Source organism: Mytilus galloprovincialis, chromosome 2 (assembly GCF_965363235.1).
Source record: "Mytilus galloprovincialis chromosome 2, xbMytGall1.hap1.1, whole genome shotgun sequence".
NCBI classification, from domain to species: Eukaryota; Metazoa; Mollusca; class Bivalvia; order Mytilida; family Mytilidae; genus Mytilus; species Mytilus galloprovincialis.
Window position 1 is genome coordinate 850,962 of NC_134839.1, and position 15,304 is coordinate 866,265.

Genomic DNA, 15,304 nt, shown 5'->3' on the forward strand with positions numbered 1-15,304 from the left:
TTCTAGTTTTCTATGTTGTGTCATGTGCACTATTGTTTGTCTGTTTGTTTTTTTTATCATTTTTAGCCATGGCGTTGTCGGTTTATTTTCGATTTATGAGTTTGACTGTCCCTTTGCTATCTTTCGTTCCTCTTTTAGAAGAACTTATAAAATCGAGAATGGAAATGGGGAATGTGTCAAAGAGACAATAACTCGACCATAGAGCCGAAGGCTACCAATGGGTCTTCAATACAACATGACTGTGTTTGAAGATTATTACATTGCCATAAAAGCGCAAGGTTTGGCTAACCACTAACCCAGGTACAACCTATATTTTTTTTTCTTAAAATGTCCTGTACAAAGTCAGGAAAATGGCAGTTGTTATCTTAAAGTTTTTTCTTTGTGTGTTGCATTGTCGATTGTTTTTGTTACACTTTAGTTTTTCTGTTGTTTATAGTTCATGGTTTCCACCTGTTTTGGTTTGTAACCCTGATTTGTTTTAAATAACCTAACAATCATTGGCATGTACCCCACATTTCCTTTTTTTTAAATATAGTCTTTTGAGAGATAATGGATATTAGTAGATAACTTTGTTAAAGCTGACCTGTCCTTGGTTTGAGCCAAGGCTCCATGTTGACGGCCGAACCAACACCTATAATGGATTACTTTTATAAATTCAGTTTACTTGGATGAAGAGTTGTCTCATTGGCACTCATACCACATCTTCCTATATCTATATAAGACAAGATTATACTCAGAATAAATGTGTGCAATTGCACCTATATCTAAATATTTAATATTTGTTTATGAATAGTGAACAAGTGGTCACCAAATAAAATTAGCATTAAACAATGGATAAAAGCAGTTAGTTTATCAACTTTTCAATTATGGTTATGGTGGTTTAACAATATGAACTATAACCATGATCCCAATTATTATTTTTTTGATCTTGATGAATGGTTTCAGTCTGATCAATATCAACTTCATCAAATTCTATGTTATCATGTGTTATCATGTCTCCAAGTTCTTCATCAGTAAGTTCATTTTGTGACACAGGGCAAGCAATGTAAACTTTATGAATGGTAGTATCTTCACTTTCCGATTTAGATTCTTTTGCAGCTTCTGTAAACATACTGTCCATATCTTCTGGTGTTTGCTTAATTTTTCTGCTATCGTTGTTAGGTTCTAGATAATGACCTTTTCCTCCTTCAGGCAACAACCAGTTATGATTGGTTGCTGCATGGCTGAAACTTTCGTCCAATGTTAAGTCGGCTCCTGTAGAAATCATGTTATGATCTTGAGTATATACATTTTCTTTGTTAATGTCCAAAGCCTCTTTTTCAATTACCTTTAATGGATTTATTTCTTCAGTATAAAGGCTTTGTTTGTCAATAAAGATGAATTTTGGTTGTTCTTCCACAACCTCTCTGAATTTAGGTCTTTCTATATACCTTTCATCTTCCATGAAATCATTACTATCTTTTTCTTTTTCAAGTTCTTCATTTTTAGTTTCCTCACCAAGAAGCTTATCAGAAATGTTGACCATCTCTTGTAAAGTATCTTTACTCAATCTTTTACGGTTTTTATTTAAAGTACTGTAGGATACAGTCAAACCTAAATGAGAAAGGATTCTAAAACCTCTTTTCTTGAGGTTATACTTTTTGTAAAGATACATTCCTAGGATTTGTTGAAGAAAATTAATTGATTGACATTTTGCGTGAAGAATTATAGCCACAGCCATTGACATTCTTACATCATTCAATTTATCATTATCCTCTTTACGGTTTGAAGCTGCTTTTAAAACAGACCATAAAATAGGTACTTCTTTTTTCAGTTCATCCGCTAACTTCTCAAAATCAAATTTTTGTAAAACAGATTTTGAGTCCGGTTGCATTTTCAAAAGGGTTTCTTCTTTTTTACAATAGTTTCTACAATGTATTTTTACAACTTGTTTTAAACCTTGTACAACATTGTATCTCACACCCTGGTCCTCGTGGTGGAATAATGATTCAACAGCTTTTTTGGCATTTCCATTTGCAAGGATGTTTACAACAGGAGCATGACATTTTTTAATGTTAATTGAACGATAATGTATCAATTGTCCCCTAGAATTCCTTGTTTTAAAATAGTTTGTGATTTGAGTATCATTCATAAAGTTTATTGTATTGTCTGTTTGGCATCCTTTAAAAATAAATCTATTGTTTGTTTGACATCCTTGACTCAGTGTAATATGTGCCTTGCTGTCTGTCTGACATGCCACATTTGACTTCTGATTTGTCTGATATGCACCAGGCATGAAAGGGGGCATTACTTTGAACGAGAACTTTATACTGTTTTCACTTGACTGAATATCAACATTTTCAACTGTGTAATTATTGCTGACTTTTTGGTTCCCTGTCTGACCACTATTCTGTTCAATACTCCTATCTGCATTTTCATGTTGAACGATCTTAACTTTCATATTAGGTGTACAATTGGATGCTACATTATCTGCAAGATACAGGGATAAAACATACAATAACAAATCACATAATCACATTAAACACTTTCTGCATTCTTAATTCAGTGTGTTAACATTTTCGGTAAAGATATGGGAAGCTTTCTGTTAATAAGAAGTCTAAGATGACAAAAGGCTTCTCCATGTTTTAGTAGAAAATAATATGTAAACTAATAAATAAGTCTGTAAATATTTATTTATCTATTAGTATCTCCAGTGAGATGTCCTATTCCTCTATTCAAGTGAAGATATTAATTTTTTGCTTATAAAATTATCTTAATTTCATTGAGATTTTGGATCAGTGTTTCATTGATGTTTACCTCATGTCTCTTTTCAGTGTATTTTCATATACAAGAGATTCGCTATTTTTTTTTTTCTTTTATAGAACTCTATTTCTAGTGGATACTAATATTTGGGTTGGACCCCTATTTTGCCAATTTTACCCATTATGTCTGTTTTGTTCACACATCATTGTCAATATAATGGAATTTGATGGGACTGTCATATAAATAAGTGAGAGGTTAAGTGCTATAAAACCAGGTTCAATCCACCATTTTCTACATTAGAAAATGCCTGTACCAAGTCAGGAATATGGCAGTTGTTGTCCGTTCGTTTGATGTGTTTAATCATTTCGTTTCTGTGTGTGTTGCATTGTCATTTTTTTTTTTTTTGCACTTCAGTGTTTCTGTTGTTTCGTCATTAAAATGCATAAAATATTTGCCACTAGACATTAAGCAAACATCAATCAATCAATAAATGAATTGATACAGTGTCCATTGAGTAGTCATTAAATCCACACACAAAAATATGTGAGTTTAATGTTTTTGAGGAATTCTTAATTTGTATGATATGTTCATTCTTTAATTTTTTAATTCTGTATAATTGAAGGCCTGCAATTCAGCAAAATTCTGAATTAAATGAGCCAAACAAAACTCAGTGGTAGGCACTTTCTAAGTATATACATTGTAAATATATATATATATATAATATAGTGGATAAACCCTGATCAACAGTATTTTCATTTTGGATAGAAATATTACTAACATTTAATGATTTAGAAAACAAATATATGTTTGTTACTGTAATTACATGGTATTTATAAAATTGGTTCCACAGTATGATATTTTTGTATGTTGACTGTAAAACGTGCAGAAGACTTGAGTAAACTAACCCATATTTTTTAAATTGGATAAATCATATAATACTTCTCATTCCTGTTAAATAGCTTTATCTCTTAAAAATTTCAAATTTCAATTGTGACACAAGTCATGCAAAACCTAACAAATTCCTAACATGCTTAAGATTACTGTTCATAATAAAATCTGCACTTTTGATATGACATATGTTAAACATACTTCAAAATACAAATAACATAAATACACCAAACAAACTAAGAAAAATAAAAATAAACAGCTGTGCCATCAGCACATGATATGCCCTTCATATTTTCAAAGAATAAAGTTCAATTACTTCTCAATGTCATATTACAAATTTATGAAATTCAAAAGGGAGCTAATACATCAAGATATTTTAACAAAAGTTTCATGAGAATTGTGAAAAGCATTTTAGAGTTGTTGTAGTAGGGTAACTGGAAAATCCCCCCTTGTTTAATGAATCAAATCCCTTAGCTCACAAATGTAAAATATAAAATTTATTATGTATTTTATTTGTGTTTTCAAGTACTTGATTAAAACTTCAGAGGCAACATCAAATTTTGGAATATTTTTTTATAATTTGTTTTTAATATCCCATGCATTACATAATTTACAAAGTGATTGATTTCTGGTATCCCTTAACAAAATTTCAGATTGAATACATATATCATGTATATGCTTTGTTCTTACATGTTCCTCTGGCATGTCTAGGTACCGGTAAGACTAAAAAAAGGATATTTATCAATTGAAAATGAAAAAAAGTTAGTATATTTCACCTGAATGTGGAGAATGCACATTTTAGCTCAAAAGACTGTATGCTTGTATTTTCCAGTACCCGTCCTTCTGATGGTAAAATAACTGGTTTATTCAAGAACAAGAACTTCAAATAACCATCTTATAAAGTTGATGTTACCTTATGTTAGACCAAATAAAAATATGTGTGGTTCCAGTACCGTACTTTTAAAAAGTAGGGTTGGTAGGTAAGTAGGCAAATTTTTTAATTTTTTTTCCAAATTTTTACTTTTGATTCATGTGATTGTCAAAATCCATAAAAAAATTGTGTGTTTACCGAAATTGTTTCCAGTCTTATAAACGCCCCTACTGGCATGGAAGTTCACCATTTTACATGTGTTTGGTTGTAAATAAACAGTCATGTTACCTTTTTAGTTAATTTTGTAGTATCCTTTAATTCACAATCCTCAAAATTTAATCATTTGAAAATTTATTTTTTCTAGAAATCAAAAAAAAAAGTTCTAGGGTCGGCATGGTCGGGGGGTTTAAACAAGGTCAGTCAGCTAACTGGTGAACCACACAAAATGGCACACATATATTTTTCTTTGGCCTTAGATAAATATCCATACAATCAAACTATAAAAAGGTTTACCTGTACATGTACCTGTATGATTGTAATGATCATGATGCATAGCTGATTTGTGTCGTTTTGCTGGTGCTTGTACTAACGAACATAACCTCTTTGTTGATACATTTTCTTGTAACTGCTGTGATTTGGATTTTATCTTTTTTGTTAAATCGTCTGCTTTTGCATATAGCTGAAGACCCCTTTCCATTGACCTGAATGATAATAAGAAGATTTCCTATCCATAATTCTTGTTAGTCAAAAGGACAGACTTATTTCACAGTTCATAAAGAATGCGACATATATATACTGAATGTATTATTATTGTAAATTGTGAAATTTTCACAGCAGTTTTATTTTAGCTTTATCAGCAGTAAGAATTGAAACGTCAAAATTAAACAACCACAAAAATGTCAAGGAAACAAAATTCATAACATGCAAAAATTCAGATTGTATTTGTAAATTGGAAAATAAAGCTGCCACAAAATTTCCCGGTTTACAGTATAATAAAACTATACTTCATTTTCAATATGTCAGTAGTTGTCTTTGGTTCATGTCTGTAATATTTGGTTTTCAACTTGTTTAGAAATTTCAAATGAGGCGTTAGTTTTTTTTCAATTGCATTGTTTCATGTGTTTATATTTTCATTTTGTGATTTTTTCTTTAAAGCTACATGTAACTTCTAGTATACGACATTGTGTTTTCTCATTATTCATGTTATTGGAGGCTCTATGGTTGTCTATAAATATTTTGCTTACATCCACTTCATTTGAAATTTGGTGGATAGTTGTCTCATTGGAAGTCATAACACATCTCCTTAATTTCATATGTTTTAACTTTTACCAGTTTCTGTAACAAGATGTTGTAGGGATTGTGCTAAGCTGAACATTCTGTCAATGATAATTGCCCTTTCCTGGAGTTTATTACAGAAACTAGAGGACTATGGTTTATTTCAATATTCTCTAGACCACAAAAAAATAATGTCACAGAAGTTAAAATTTAAACGCATAAATTCCTGTCATGCCTGTAATTTTTACAAAACAAACATAATAGTTATCAAAAGTACCAGGATTATAATTTAGTACACCAGACGCATGTTTCGTCTACATAAGACTCATCAGCTGATCAGTGATGCTCATATCAAAATAGTTATAAAGCCAAACAAGTACAAGGTTGAAGAGCATTGAGGATGCAAAATTCCAAAAAGTTGTGCCAAATACGGCTAAGGTAATCTATTCCTTGGAGACATAAACATAAACTAGACTAAGTGACGCACCCGCACTCCACTCTGAAGTAACTGTATTATATCAAAGTCAATGTGAGACTTTTTTTTAGATATTGTTGTGTCTTGGAGACACAAATGTGCAGTGCTAGCAATGATTCCTTACAACAAGTTTATAAATTTAGATATGGGTTATAACAAATATAAATATGGACCCATCTAAGTACACCTTTTAGGGTGTGCTCAACTTAAGTGACTCAGCACGCAGTGTTTTGGAATTTAAAGGTTGTTTACGACTTTTTGTAAACAATAAATGCTAGCTCATCACAGGAAAACAAGTGAGTAATCAATGTTTAAAATTTATAACAAAAATCTCTGTATTACATGTATTAAAGCCTGTGAATTTTCTACAAAAATCTTGGTTTTACATGTTTTACTTTCACCAAATTCTTTTTCTCAACTAAATACAATTAAACTATCAATAATAATGCTTTGGACTAAGTTGTCACTTGATATATGTACAAAATGGTCAATCTGTATTATTCATTATCTTTTCTTTGTTGATACTATAATTGCAGCTTGAAATTTTGTAATTGACAGGCCACAGAAGGGGTCATAAACCTTGCACATATATGTACAGGGGCGGATTTAGGCGGGGAGTGGTGGGCGTGTGCCCCCCTAAAATTTGCAAAGCATGGGTTGTCCTCAGCTCAATTAAGTATCTGAACAGAAGACGAATAGTAATTTCGTCGCATTGCATCTGTTTTAACATTGTTTAACAATCAAAGAAGTATATAAAACAGTAAGTTTAACAGAATCAACCTGATTACTAATAAACTGTTCGGTGTGAGCCAAGGCTCTGTGTTGAAGGCCATACATTGACCTATAATGGTTTACATTTTTTAAATTGTTATTAGGATGGAGAGTTGTCTCATTGGCACTCACACCACATCTTCTTATATCTTTCTATGACCTACGGTTTATTTAAATATATTATACTGCAAAGAAAGGTGTCAAACACGGTACTGCGTTTGGTGAAAAAATATCATAAGCTTTCAGCAGTTCAAGTAAAAGAATTGTGACAGGGTAGTTGCGGATTTTACAAGAATTTCTTTGATATTCGAAGTTCAAAAACACCCCTACATTGTACCTCACTTTCCCACGAAGTAGTCAAAAGTGCCCTACCCATGGTTGGTTTGGTTATTTCATCATGGCATGGCCATGAAAACAGTCCTGTTTAAATTCTTTCTTAATGAAAGATAGGGATACTGGTTTCAGAGAAAGGTTAGTTTATTAATTTGTATCATTATTTAATATCTCTGTATGATATCAATATATATTTTTCTCACTTTCAGCCTGTCAAGTTTGCCGAAGCATGCATAAGCGGTCAAGGCTCCAACCCATATACTTCCGTATTACATAGGATCCCACGAAAATAAACATCTCTTCGCAAGAAGATTCTGATTTTACTGGTTTGCGGTAAAAATGTATATAAAAAGTTTGACACACCTCAGGAGAAAAGAAAAATTAAGAAAAGACAATTAAAAATCGCTGGCAAAAGTAGAAATTTTTGTTTTCAAAATCTTATATTGGTTGGTGAGCTATTATTGAGTAGATGAATAGAAGCTTGCAGATTTCTTGTTAATTTTGGTGATTGCAGATTATTGTCAGGGGCTGATTTATGCGGGTTTACATTGTAGCTTGAGACTTTACTTACTCGCTAATTTTACCGCAAAATATTTATTTCTCCCCACGCTTGGCAAGATATCTACATTGCACCCTCTCTAGAAGAATATTTCAATAATTTCGATAACAATACCTCAAAAATTTTTATCGACTCGTTCCGCTTGGCGAAAATTTAAGTTAGCGCCCCCCCCCCCCCTCCCTAACTGAAAAATCCTGGATCCGCCCCTGATGTAACAGATCTGAACCAATTCTTAAAGGCCATAACTTACAAAATGTACAACTTCCTGAAAAAATATGTATATAAATATAACATACCATTTACAATGTTGACATACGTAACAACCATGGTTATCTTTGCAGTAGAAATCGGTCTCGTAAAATTGACAACAAACTTCAAATGCAGAACCTTTAAACCCACTGTTTGATAAAATGGTACACTTTTTGGGCTCAACTTGGGAACAAGAAACACATAAAGAAGTGTTTGGTACTACTGAGAGAGTACTGTGTGAAACACTTGAGGTTGACTCCAATAACTTTGCTGCTTTCACGTCCATTTCGGTCCTTGGTTATATATTAGTTTAAGTTATGGAGTTTATTTCGTACCCTATACTATCATTTCGTACCGTTTAAATTCGTACCTTATTTAACATTCCGCACCATATATATATCGACAAAGGTAAACAAAACAGATGAAAGTTCAGAAGTAAGCAAGACAACTCATTCCACTGACCTACTCGCCCCAACCCTTTTCCAAATCATGAAAGGGAATTTAAAAGGCACTGGCTACGGTTACATGGAAATGTAACAATAATAAAAATATTATTGTTACATTGGGAACTAAATGCCGGAATGCATGGTTGGATAAGGAACCGATTAATTACGAATGTAACAATAATTATTATATGACTATAAATTTTCTGTTTTCTCATTGGCTAAAAGCATAGGAAATCCTCTTTGATAAAACATTATATTCACCGCGTCAAAAATCACGAGAGGTTAATATAAGATTTGGAACAGCGTCCGTGTACCTAAATATAGAAACGGGGAATTCTTGTTAGCTATTTAAGGGATGTATAAATAAAATGGTTTTTAATTGGACGACCGAATAAATATCAACCAATCAGCGCTCTCGACATAAAATCGTTTCGATCTAACAGACGACAGTTACATGTTTCCGGCAACAAAGTATGGCTGGAGCAGCAGAAGTAGCTACTGAAAAACGCTTTCCATCGTTAAATAATGAGGAAATTAAGAAGATTTTGATAGAAAAGGATTCTAAAAATACTCGCCGATCAACAGATTCTAGCGTACATGTACATGTATCTAGTTTTTTATTCTGTTGTATTCAATATTGTTCATGTTTTGTTCTTTAAAAATTGAAATGATACAATATTCTTCTAGTTTTAATTGTGCAGAATTAAATATGCATAAAAATCAAACCCAAGCATAAAATAAAAACAGTCTAGGCAAAATACCATCTAACCAAGGATATATTTCACAATCTAAAAATATGAAAATGACACTGAGAACTAAAGAGTCATATAATAAAGCAATTGTTGACTTTTGATATCAGTTGATACAATGATTTATCAACCCCAGATGTGATATTCACCTCGGCCGTTGGCCTTGGTGAATATCACATCTCTGGGGTTGATAAATCATTGTATCAACCTCATCAAAAGTCAATAATTGTATATTATTGAGGCTACGGTTACATTGCGTTATTGTTACATGAAAAACAGCAATGTTCGATGGGACTAGTATAATATGTACTAAATAATAAAAGTTGAAGACATTATCTTATATTTACAATACATTATTACAAGTATAACATACAATTTTTTGATTTTTTGATAGTACGTCCTCCATGTATTCTGAAATCGGACTCGGACATCTCTTAAACCATACCCAACTATATCAGTCCTATTCAGGACCGATAACTCTGTCGATAGATATTATAGGGTATACAATATTGTTAAAACCAGATCAATCGTATCATGCGTCTCTGCTGGAATGTATACAATAACTCTTTTTTTTTTACACAATTTAAACTTTATATCGATTCATTGCCTGGTTTTAGCTTCAAATATTGAATTAAAAAATAAATAACAATAAAATCATATTCAATGATCGAAATTCATTTTAATTAAAATTTGAATCAGAATATTTCTTTGAAATAATTATAGAAACATATAAATATTTGAATGCCTTTTAAGCAAAAATATTTTTTTTAAAGAAATTTTCATAATATTAATATTCTCCTAAAGTTTATTATGAACCATACTTCTTCTGATTTGACACGGAAAGGAGAATATATTTATTTGTACATTTATGAAAACTTTTGTATATCACAAAATTTAAACTCTGGTAATACATGTATACACACTGACAGGATGTTGAATGTCACCTGGTTGCTTTTGGTTTGCACGTCTACCTGACAATATAGTATATTTATGTCACAATGTTCGATCTTCGAAAGTGAGGCCGAGAAGAAGGACGCACTGTTTGAGCTCAGCTGAAATTTTTGCAACATTTCTGCATTTTCACTTGGTTTTCGAAACCTTTGTATAGCACAATCATCCCTACACATACACATTTAGTCCCTTTGTATCATACACAATTTTAAATCCCTGATAAACCCGAGAAATCTGTCAAATCCAGATATTTAGTCTCATATTTTCCCGGCAAGTAGCCATCTTTGTTTGATAAGGGGAAGACATCTTGTCTTTGTTTTTGTTTCTTTTTTATTTTCTTTTGTCCTTTTCACTTAACTAAATTGGTCTAGACAGGATTTTACATTTTTACTGGTAAATTTGTTAAATTTATTGAAGGTTATTAAAAAAGATAATACCGGCATTTTAACTTGACACTTAACACTCTCATCTGTTATTTATACTGCCATTGTACTTTAAATTGAATAAAGAGAAACTGTATTCTCATTTTAACTAGGGTGTAGTTGTCTATTAGTACAGGTGTGTAGCCTTTCATTCTTGTCAACTTGTTAAAAGTTATTTAATATAATTACCATCTTGTAATTTTAAATTTTTTTTTCCCCCAGTCATTGTTTAATTCCTCAGTTGGTCAGTGTGGTTTTCCCGCGCTACACCGACTATAGGTATATAGTTATTATCCTGTGCATTTAAGTGAGGCATAAATCTGTACATTTTTTTTTTGAAACATTTGAAATCTTTTTCCTCTCTGTGTGTATTATCTGTATTAAAACTATTGTTGGGTTTATGTCGTTGATAAAATTAACCAAGTTTGGAAATAAGCATATTGAGGGACCTACAGGAAAAAGGACTCTTAGACCCGTCATACTAGCAGATAGTAAAGGCGTCAGACTTCAACAACAGTTCATTCACAAAGACCAGAGTAACATCATCTGGTGGTGCAAGAGAGGTAGGAAAGTACATGAGGCTATTGACTGGTTAAAAACAAATCTGGAAACAGAAATTCAACTCATTGGAGATATTTGGCTGTACATTTGGGTCGGCACTTGCAATCTTACGTCATTTGATCGCAGTACGAGATACATCTGCCTATCATCTACAAAATCTCAAGAAACAGTAGACCAAGTCACGACAACATACAAAGAGATAATTCAATTATTTGCTAAATACCCAAATTGTAAACTCACCTTTCTGGAAACGCCATTTTATTCGATTGTCAACTGGAATTCAAAACAAAATCACAAAAACCCTTCAACATTTCTGGAACAAGATCATCTACTCGAACAGCAAGTTATTTTAAGTCAAAAACATCAACTCCTCTCTTGGCACACACTCCCCGGATTTCTCCTACGACTTGTATAGAACCTCAAATTGTAAAACAGCAAACCACAAGGGAAAGAAACAACGAAAATACTTCAACGTTGCTCTTTATCCAGACGGAATACACCCTGACCCAGTTCTGGCCAAAGTCTGGTTAAAAAAGCTTGTAGTGCAAATCTTCCATGACTGCTGGACTAAATAAAAGATAACTCAATACAGCTGTAGAGAGATATAAATCAATACATATACAGGTTATAGACGACTTTTTCTCATTTTTAGATTTTAATCAATAGGTTTCGTTGCAATATATCACATGTTATAATCTGACATTTATTATTATTTTAGATTTTAATCACAATATTTGACTACGATACATCTGCAGTGTCTGTGTTATAACTTCAGTGTAAGGTTATATCAATTTTATACTTTTATTTTCTTTGTATTCTCATATTGTTTGTCATTTTAACTGTCATCTAGGTTGTCTTTTAATTTGCTGCATTGTATTTTATCTCCACTGTTATTTTTAGATATACCCAAATTTTAGATCTAGAGACAGCTCTCATTTACTTGTTTTTTATTTGGATTTAAGTACATAATAAATATAAAAGAAGTACATTGTAACCTTCTTAAAGTACTTGTATTTTGATACTGTCTGTCCTTTAATTCTGATATTGCTTGTCTTTTAATTTGGTGCAGTATATTTATATTCACTATTAATTTTAATCAGATCCACTTGTTAAAAATAGAGAAAGATTTCATTTTATTTTAAAAGTTTTTTCCTCAGTTAAAAGACATTTTTAGTAAGTAGATAACAATTTTAAAGAAGTACATTGTAACTTTCTTGACAGAGCCACTTAATTCTAGATCTGTAATCTGTCCTATAATTAATAACCATAACTTAAATATCTACAAGGAGATTTACATAAAATTCACTCTGTATCTTAACCGTCTCCGTACCTTGTCTTTTTATTTCTAATTGTATTATTGCGTACTGATATACAGTAGTACAGCTATATATATATTAATATCAAATCATCAGCTCTGGTCATCTATCTGGCACAAACATAATTCACCAGGTTATTACCAGTTACTCCTCCACCCCTCTGACTGGTCAGTGTGGTTTTTCCGCGCTATACTGGTTCAGTTGGGCTTCAGACTACTCGCAGCCTTAGTCAGTGTGGTTTTTCCGCGCTATACTATACTGCCAGTTTTCCGCTTTAGAGTATACCCTCATTGGTCAGTGTGGTTTTTCCGCGCTATACCAAACACTTAACACAGATTGTTACTAATAGCAGGGTGAATTGTGGTGGTGTCAGGTGAGACACTAGTGATTTGTATTTATCCAAAAAAGAAAATTTTGAGTTTTTACCACCGGAAGTGATAGAAATAAAGATGGCGGCCTCCATCGCCTTGACGAAACCAGCTAGGAGAGTCACTCCAAGAGAGGTTTATACACCAAGTAAGTCTGAAATGAATATGAACTACAGATTAAATGAAAGAAAAGCATTGTTTAAAAAAGTGGAAGCAACTAAAAGACACTTTAACGTCGAAATTCAATTAAAACGAGGCACACTTGTTATGACGTATAGTCCAGCTGCTTATGAAATATACAAACAAGCAATATATGAATATTATGATAGTAGTACAACAAAATCATATACTAGGACAGATAAAACTAGCACTACAGATAGTAAAGCTCTGAGAAAAGCTATTGTTGAAGAATCTCTGTCTATAAAATGTAAAAATAGTGGAGACAGAAGACAGCAATATAGAATTAACATGTTCAACACCACAAGCAAGATGGACATTAATGGCCGATCTTACCAAGCATTTATAGAACATGATCTCCCACAAATTATCAAAACAATCAAAATGGATGGGGTAGATGAAATGAACTCTAAAATTATGGAGTTATGTGAGTCTGTCATTGAGAACATAGATACATGTAGATCTAAAGTAGAAATCTGCAGTAAGAATGAAAGGCCCAATATGTCAATGAGTCCAAATAAGAAGACCAAAAAAGAGAGCCGAAAGGAAATCAATACTCCTCAGACAACAGATGGTTACATTGTAGCCATATATGATGAATCACCAAACAACAGTGTCAATGCAAATACATCGCATATCCTCTGTCCTATTTGTGAAAAGAATGTAATCGACGGTGACTCCATAGAATGTAGTACATGTAATATGTGGATCCATAAAGAATGCTCAAACCTATCAAATACGCAATTTTTGAAACAAACAAGCAACGAAAACATGGTATACAAATGTGTATTATGTGACAATCTGGATCTGGATTGCAAAGAAAATAGTATGTTTATGCCTGATATGGATATGGACAGAGAAGGAACATATACACCACTAGATCTCTCAATTGACAATTATGAAGAGGATACCAACATAGAAACAAATCCCGTCAGTTCAGATAATATTCAAGAACAAGATGACGCAGATCATGCATGCGCAAAGGACTTAAAGACAACTCATGAGCGTCAAAAAGATATAAGCATATTGAATGATGAAACATCTGCAAAATCAACTATTATTGAAACTCCAAAAGTAAATAGCAAGAAAAGTGATGAAAAAATTGTTAAAACTGTTCTCGTGCAGCACACACCAACAGTACAAGAACCTAGAATTATAGGTGACTTACAACAAAGTCCAAATGCACAAGCTTCACAGAAAGTAAGAGCAAAAAAGGCCAAGAAAAAGGATGCCAATCAACAAGACGAACAGATTGCAGCATTTAAGGCAAGAATAATTATACTTGAAGAACAAAATAAAGACTTTTCAAATACTATAAATATACTCCATAAGAAAAGGTGCATCTCCACAGCTGAGGAAAGGACAAATCTGATTCAACCATACAACGACGAACAAATGCATAGCATGAACTATAGAATGCAAAAGCTGGAAGATACTGTCTCTAATAAATTAAATATCATGGACATAGAGATGCAACATAGACTTCACGTCAACGAGCTCAACATGAAACACCTTATAGAGATAAATGAACTTAAAACAAAAATTAGTACACTTTCTCAAGGATATGGACAACATCCTCCAGTTCAACAAACACCGAACTATACAAATGCCCCCTGGGCACCTCCAGTACAACAAACACTGAACTATGCAAATGCACCACCTACTATGCAAAATATGCACGGCTACTGGCAAAATCTGAGGACACCAGGATATACCAACATACTACCACAAGCATTGTATAACCAAGTCATAAGGCCTCCACCATACGTACAGCCTGGATTCATCAGACCATCGGCTCCAGTAACAACACATCAGACAATCACACCTGTGTTACCCCAACACAATATAAACCGACGAATGCATGAGAAAAACAACGAACAACAATATGCCTACTATACCAGACAACAGGTACAAAATCCTGCATCCATAGCAAAGCATCATGTAAACCATTTAGGGCACCCCACCCAAATAGCAAGAAATAGCACCAATGACAAAATGCTTCAACCATGCAATAACATTCAACAAAATAAAAGTGATGACCACAATAGTTTGTCTAAAGAGATCAACCAGAAGGTTCCTAGAGAAAAAGCTAACAAAAATAGTAAACAGAGAGCACCAACTACTGATGTACACAATGAAACAAGGCAAACA

General features: G+C 32.7%; 1 protein-coding gene across 3 annotated transcripts; it reads right to left on the minus strand.

Moving 5' to 3' along the window:
* Positions 1 to 739: 739 nt before the first annotated feature.
* Positions 740 to 8,633, minus strand: LOC143062638 (uncharacterized). Of its 3 annotated transcripts, none has more exons than XM_076234321.1 (3): positions 8,534 to 8,633; positions 5,015 to 5,202; positions 740 to 2,469 (listed from the first exon to the last, which is right to left on the minus strand). In XM_076234321.1, exons 2-3 carry the CDS (start codon positions 5,196 to 5,198, stop codon positions 881 to 883), a joined length of 1,773 nt encoding a protein of 590 aa, XP_076090436.1. In that variant the 5' UTR covers positions 5,199 to 5,202; positions 8,534 to 8,633; the 3' UTR covers positions 740 to 880. The 3 variants fall into 3 exon arrangements, with proteins under 3 accessions (XP_076090436.1, XP_076090435.1, XP_076090433.1); XM_076234320.1 differs by lacking the exon at positions 8,534 to 8,633 and adding an exon at positions 8,211 to 8,472 and having other exon boundaries at positions 5,027 to 5,202; XM_076234318.1 differs by lacking the exon at positions 8,534 to 8,633 and adding an exon at positions 8,211 to 8,472.
* Positions 8,634 to 15,304: the final 6,671 nt, after the last annotated feature.